General features: G+C 36.3%; 2 protein-coding genes across 2 annotated transcripts; both read left to right on the top strand.

The window, feature by feature from the left end:
• The first annotated feature begins 2200 nt into the window (after window positions 1-2200).
• On the top strand, window positions 2201-2596 carry LOC138337818 (uncharacterized). The gene has a single exon (XM_069288246.1). It carries the CDS (start codon window positions 2201-2203, stop codon window positions 2594-2596), a length of 396 nt encoding a protein of 131 aa, XP_069144347.1.
• A 105-nt stretch (window positions 2597-2701) lies between these two features.
• LOC138337817 (uncharacterized) lies at window positions 2702-5089 on the top strand. Its single transcript, XM_069288245.1, has 3 exons — window positions 2702-3382; window positions 3539-3710; window positions 4485-5089. The coding sequence occupies exons 1-3, from the start codon at window positions 2702-2704 to the stop codon at window positions 5087-5089; spliced, it is 1458 nt and encodes a 485-aa protein (XP_069144346.1).
• The last annotated feature ends 1774 nt before the right edge of the window (window positions 5090-6863 follow it).

The following is a 6863-nucleotide window of genomic DNA, read 5'->3' as shown; positions in this document are numbered from 1 at the left end:
TTGGGATTATGTTATTATTTTATGCTATATTGATAATGGGTGATAAGAAATAATGGGTAAGTTGGTGATGATTACTAAATTATATTACATTGTTAGCAATTGGGTTAGTATTCAAATATATATATATATATATATATATATATATATATATATATATATATATATATATATATAAAAATCGATCGAAGTCGAATAGTTGAACGACTGCAGGTTAATGTTTTCTGTGATTTTTGTCAAAAGAATTTATTATATATATTGTTAGTTTCAGAATGGTAGGAATAAGATTGAGCCAATCATTGTCAATGATTGGAATTTGATAAATATTCTAGAAAATTGGCACTTGTTTACAAATGGGTTTCTGCAAAAAAATTAATAATAATAATGTATACAATGATAATAGATTTTTTAATTGGTAATTAATTATTAGGTGTTATTTTATATGATCTAGCATTGAATTTTAGTCCATTTGAAGAGGTTAGAGTTAAGTTCTTGGCTTGAAATTTAGCAAGTATGAAAAATTTGGCATGCCAATCTATATCAAGATTTGGAGTTTGTTGAAGAAATGAGTGAGTGTTAGCGTCTATGATAGAAATATAATAATTTGAATGTCTACAAAAATTGCTTACTTACGAATATTGCAAAATTGGTAGATTGGGAACGTTCTGCAAAATTGGTAGATTGGGAACGTTCCGAAACCTTGCGAAAAGGAAAGGAAAAATCTTAAAAGATTCGTGGCACAAGCTCGGCATCTAAGGTATGTTAAGACTTGTTAGACTTGTTGAAGGACGTTTTCCTAATTAAAGATTAAAAATAAAAATAGACAAAGGGGTAAGGGGAAAATATGGTGGTCTCGTATCAATGGTGTGACGGGCATTGGTATGAGTACCGATGTTATAAAACGAAAAATTTCTATTATAGAATGTGGGTTGAAATTTGAGAATGCCAAAGCATATGGGCATTAGCTGATATATTATTGACTTGAATTCCTTGTGTGATTGTGTTTTATTTATTTCACCCGTATAGTTGAGATAATTGAGGTGGTTATGTATTATATTCATATTGATTGATTGAGATGCATCATCATCCCCTCTATTGAAACAATATTGTGCACATGCATAGAGATGAGACTGAGTATAAGTTGGGCACGTGGAGATCGTCCGTGCTGGGGATGGTGAGATGTTAAGATTGTAATTTGGTCACGTGGAGACCGTCTGTGTGAAAATTGTTTGATATTATGATAGTGCGTTGAGATCGTCCGCACAGACACGTGGAGATCGTCCGTGTCGGTATATGGACCTCGCGAGTCCCTCATGGGTCATGAACTCTCGATGTATTTCCGAGGAGTATCATGTATATACGGTTGAGTGAGTACTGGGTATTCTGAGACATATCATTACATGGTATCATATTGCATTGCATTTCATCCCATCATTCATTCTTGATGATTTTATGTTTCGTTTGGTGTTTGGAAAATACTTAATGTTGATTTCCTTTATTGATGAAACTTAAATAGTAAGTGTAATATATATATATATATACTTGTATAATCTAAGAATTAATTTTCTTATACAACTCCCGTCACTACTTCTTCGTTGTCGGTCAATGAGACATACTGGGTACACGTAGTTTCGTACTCATACTACACTTGCTGCACTTTTTGTGGTGCAGATTGAGTGATTGACTTTCAATTTGGGAACGTTCTTCGAGATTGGATATGAGTTTGAATTATCTTGGAGTTGTGGTGTGCTGTTTGGGATATTCTGTGGCCCACACCTTCAGTCTACCTCTATTTATTAGGTTATTTTGTTATGCTGATAGGATAATTCTTATGTTTAGATTTTTATATTAGTTTGGAATTGTATCATATTGTAGAAGCTCTTGTACTTATGACACTAAATCTTGGGGTAGTTCTATTTATATTTCGCATTTATTTGAATACTTAGTATGTTAGATATTAGTTTGATACTTATCTTTCTCACGTTTAAGTTGAATTGGTGATACTTGTTGGGTTGGCTTACATATCGGTTGGGAACATAGGTGCCATCACGACTCGTGATTTTTGGGTCGTGACATTCACTGTCCAACAATGGTGACAGGACTGGAGTGACTCCTGATAACACTCAAACAATTGGAAATACCTCAAACCCTCTATCAGATCACACTCATTCTTTTTTTTCTTCATGTTTCTAATTCCCCTGGAATGAACCTTGTGAACTCACCCTTTAATGGAAAGGGATATGGGGGATGGAAGAGGTCAATCTTGATAGCCCTTTCAGCAAAAAATAAGATTGGGTTCATTGATGGTACTCAAAAGGAACTAGCTCCTACTTCAGCTGATTTCAAGCTATGGACCAGGTGCAATGACATGGTGTTGTCATGGTTGCTCAACTCTCTCTCAAAGGAGATAGCTGACAGTGTCATTTACTCCATAATAGCCAAAGAACTCTGGCAGGAACTTGAGGACAGGTTTGGGCAAAGTAATGGTGCTCAACTCTATCACCTACAAAAAGAGTTGAGTGATTTAGTGCAAGGATCAAATGATATTGCTGGTATTTCACAAAAATCAAGAGGTAATGGGATGATCTTGTTGCTCTAAACACTTCTGTCAACTGCACATGTGACTGCCAGTGTGGTGGAAAAACAAAAATGGGTAAGTCTCTTCAAGATGAAAGACTTATTTAGTTTCTAATGGGTTTAAATGATGTCTATGCAGCTGGGAAAAAGCAATACTTTGATGCTCTCACCATTACCTTCTGTGTATCATGCTTACTCACTCTTAATGCAAGATGAGAAGCAGAGGGAAGTGTATATGAGCTCACAGTATCTAGGGAACTCTGCTTCCTTCTTGGCCACTAATCAGACCATTCTTGATCAGAAATCTGGATATTATGAAGCCAAACAGAAGAAAACCATTTTGGTGTGCTCAAACTGTAAGAAACTTGGGCATTCTGTGGACAAATGCTATAGGATAATAGGCTTTCCTAGTGACTTCAAGTTTACCAAATCTAAGAGATTCCAGGGAAATGTGAAGAGTAATGTTGTCTTCATGGAAGGAACACAAGAACAAAATGGAGCGCATTTTAATGGAGACGGGCAGGGGAAGCATTTCACCAAAGATCAATACTCACAACTCATTCAAATGCTTCAGAATGTGCAAATGAATCAGCCAGAAGAATCACCATGTGATGCAGCAGCTAATGCAGTGACATGTGCTGGTAATGTTTTCAAATCACCTTATAAAATTGTTCAGTTCAAACACCAAACCTGGATACTAGATTCAGGTGCTACACAACACATGTGTTTTGATTCAAAGATCTTCTTAGAACTTAGAAATCTTCAGTCTCCTATCTTTGTTGATCTTCCTAATTCCTATAAGGTCAAGGTCACTCAATTTGGAAGTACCGATTTGCATCCTAAACTCATCTTAAAGGATGTCTTGTTTGTTCCTTGTTTCGAATATAAGCTCATTTCAGTCTACAAGTTGTGCAAACAAATAAGTTGTTTACTCATCTTTTGTTCCTTTGGATGTTTTCTGCAGGGCCCTTCAATGAAGAGGCCTCTAGAATTTGGTGAAGTGAGGATAAGTCTATATCTCTTAAAGTCAAGCTTCCAATATCTCAAGGGTTTCGATGGAAGAGCAATTGATTTATCTGAACAAGAGAATTCTAGTTGTCTTTCTGTTTCTAGTACTTTTCCTGTTCCTATAAAAAGTAGTTCCGATGTAAGGCTGTGGCACCTTAGATTAGGGCATATGCCATTTCAATCAGTGAAGAATGTTTGTTTAACTCTTGTTTCTCCTCTTCATTTCCATTTTGATTGCAATATCTGTCATTTATCCAGACAAACAAAATTACCTTTCTAGTCTAGTGAGATTAGTACTAAGAAGATCTTTGAACTGATACATATTGACACTTGGGGTCCATATAAAACCCCTTCACATGATGGATACAAATATTTTTTAAATATAGTGGATGACTATAGTAGATCAACTTGGACTTATCTTTTGAAAACAAAGGGTAATGCTTTCACTATCCTAAAGTATTTTCTCGTGATGATTGAAAGACAATTTAATATCAAAGTTAAGGTGATTAGATCCGATAATGCACTAGAATTGGTTGGAAGCAATCTATCATCTGATTATTTTGCATCACAAGGAATCATTCATCAAACTTCATGTACTCACACTCCACAACAAAATGGTGTTGTGGAGAGAAAGCACAGACATTTATTAGAGGTATCTAGGGCCTTACTTTATCAGTCAAAACTGCCTATTTCTTATTGGACAGAGTGTTTGTTCAATGCAACAAACTTAATAAATCGGTATCCCTCAAGAGTTCTCAAAAACAAGACACCATATGAGATATTATTTGGAAAGCCCCCTAACTACTCATATCTTAGAAGTTTTGGGTGTTTATGTTATGCTGCCACAATTTCACATAACAGGGACAAGTTTGAACCTAGATATTTTCCTTGTGTCTTCATAGGTTATCCCTGTGGAAAGAAGGGATATAGGGTGCTTGACTTGAAAACTCAAAAGATCATGGTCTCTAGAAATGTCAAGTTTCATGAAAACACATATCCTTCTTCTGTTATTTCAACCTCCCAGACTCCATCTTCAACTTCTATATTCGCTAAAGATACTTCCATAATTCAGGATTCCCAACATGACAATATGAGTGCATTTCATAACCTGTCAGATCGAGAGACATATCTTACCCCACAACATGTTGATGCGGGATCCACACAAGATAATCTGGAAACTGGGACTTCGCCTGACACATTAGAGATAAATACTTCAACCTCCACCGTCATCCCAAGAAGGTCGGACAGAACTCACAATAGACCTACATACTTAGAAGAATATGTGTGCAATGCTGTTTTTCTAGCAAATTTAACTGAAACTTGTTTCAGTCAGTCCGTTGTCCCTAACTGTTATTTCTTTGCTAGCCTCTCAACCTCAAACCAACAAGTTTTAAACTCTATTTCTAATATCACAGAACCAACTTCCTATGCCCAAGCAGAACTACATCCCGGTTGGCAACTAGCTATGGAGACTGAAATTGCAGCACTAATTGAGAATGATACATGAGAAGTAGTAGAATTACCATAAGGAAGGAAAGCTTTACCATCCAAATGGGTGTATAAGATCAAGCACAATTCTGATGGAAGTATAGAAAGGCTAAAAGCACGATTAGTGATTAGAGGCGACATTCAAAAAGAAGGAATTGACTTTAATGAGACTTTTTCACCGGTTGTCAAAATGACAACTTTCAGGTGTTTGTTAACTATAGCAGTGAAAAAAGGTTGGGAAATTTCACAAATGGATGTGAATAATGCATTTTTACATGGAGAGCTTGACGAGGAGACAAGCTTCAACACAATGGTACTTCAAATTGGCAGAAGCTTTGAATTAAAAAGGGTTTTCTTCATCACTGAATGATTATTTACTTTTCTTCAAAATATCAGGTTCTAATATTTGTATCGTCGCAATGTATGTTGATGATATTATTCTCACAGGAAACAACACAGCAGAGCTACAAAATCTAAAGGACTTCTTGAATTCACAATTAAGGATTAAGGATTTGGGTTCTACACTATTTTTTAGGACTTGAAATCGTAAGAGAACCAACTGGTATGATTGTAAGCCAAAAAAAGTTTACTCCAGAAGTTCTGAATGAGTTTAATAATGATCATTTAACTCTTGTGACTTCTCCACTCGATCCGTCTTCCAAACTGGATTTCTCCACTGGTGAGTTACTCACTGTTCCAACTTCATATCGGAGGCTTCTTGGTAAGCTCAACTATCTCACTCACACTAGACTAGATCTCTCATTTTCTGTGCATCATATCAGTCAGTACATGCAACAACCAAGAGGTCCTCACTTTGCACCTGCATTAAGAGTATTGCGGTATCTTCGTTCAAATCCAAGCCAAGGGTTGTTCCTGTCTGCTGATCCTTCATTCAAATTACTAGCTTTCTGCGATGCAGATTGAGGGTCTTTCCCCAATTCTCGTAAATCCATTAGTGGATTCTTTATTAGTCTTGGAGGCTCACCAATCTCCTAGAAATCGAAAAAACAAGCTTCTGTTTCTCTGTCTTCTGCTGAAGCAGAGTACAGATCCATGAGAAGAGTAGTTTCTGAAATTACTTGGCTTACTCGATTACTCACAGACCTTGGAGCCTCTCCCTCCGTTCCAATTCCCCTTCACTCTAATAGCCAGGCAGCCATTCACATTGCCCGCGATCCAGTTTTTCAGGAAAGAACCAAAATGTCGAAATTGATTGCCATTTTGTTCGATAACAATTTCTCTCGGGGTTGATATCTCTTCACTTTGTACCATCTTCCTCTCAGCTTGCACATATCTTCACCAAACCTTTATCAGGACCCTCTCATCATTCAATTCTCGGCAAGTTGGGGATCGCTCACTCCTCTCCAACTTGAGAGGGGATGTTCGAATTGAAATTAAGAAAGTCTAGTGAAGAGGAGAAAGAAGCTAAGGAAGCTCAAGTTTTGACTACTTGGAAGCTTCTCAATCAAATGAAATTCAGAGACAATATTGGGTCTATATCTTAGTTGGTCTAAATGCAGAATTTTTCAACCAAAAGTTAATGTCTCAGCCCAACAACAAATGAAGGCCCATAATTCAATTCTGGACAGCCTTATTTGAGAGATGATTTAGACAAATAAATGAGGACAAATGGAAGAACATTAGGCAACAAATATGCAGATTTCTATGTAACATATTTGTGTATTTCTTGTACGAAATAGTACACACACAGCTATATAATTTTATAGTGAAGTGATAGCCAATTAAAATTCATACACGTATAGGAGTTATTTTGTTTTCTTCTTCTGGATATT

The sequence above is a fragment of the Solanum lycopersicum genome, chromosome 8 (genome assembly GCF_036512215.1).
Source record: "Solanum lycopersicum chromosome 8, SLM_r2.1".
NCBI lineage: Eukaryota > Viridiplantae > Streptophyta > Magnoliopsida > Solanales > Solanaceae > Solanum > Solanum lycopersicum.
The sequence above is the reverse complement of the archived record's forward strand: the minus strand, read 5'-3'. Positions and strand labels throughout refer to the sequence as shown.

What these genes read in the sequence shown, in the direction of transcription:
- LOC138337818 (XM_069288246.1), top strand. Translation starts at nt 2,201, where the DNA reads ATGAACCTTGTGAACTCACCCTTTAATGGAAAGGGATATGGGGGATGG.
- LOC138337817 (XM_069288245.1), top strand. Translation starts at nt 2,702, where the DNA reads ATGTCTATGCAGCTGGGAAAAAGCAATACTTTGATGCTCTCACCATTA. An exon ending in CTAATTCCTATAAGGTCAAG is followed by an intron (nt 3,383 to 3,538) that starts GTCACTCAATTT and finishes TGTTTTCTGCAG; the next exon opens with GGCCCTTCAATGAAGAGGCC. An exon ending in TTTTCCTGTTCCTATAAAAA is followed by an intron (nt 3,711 to 4,484) that starts GTAGTTCCGATG and finishes GTGTCTTCATAG; the next exon opens with GTTATCCCTGTGGAAAGAAG.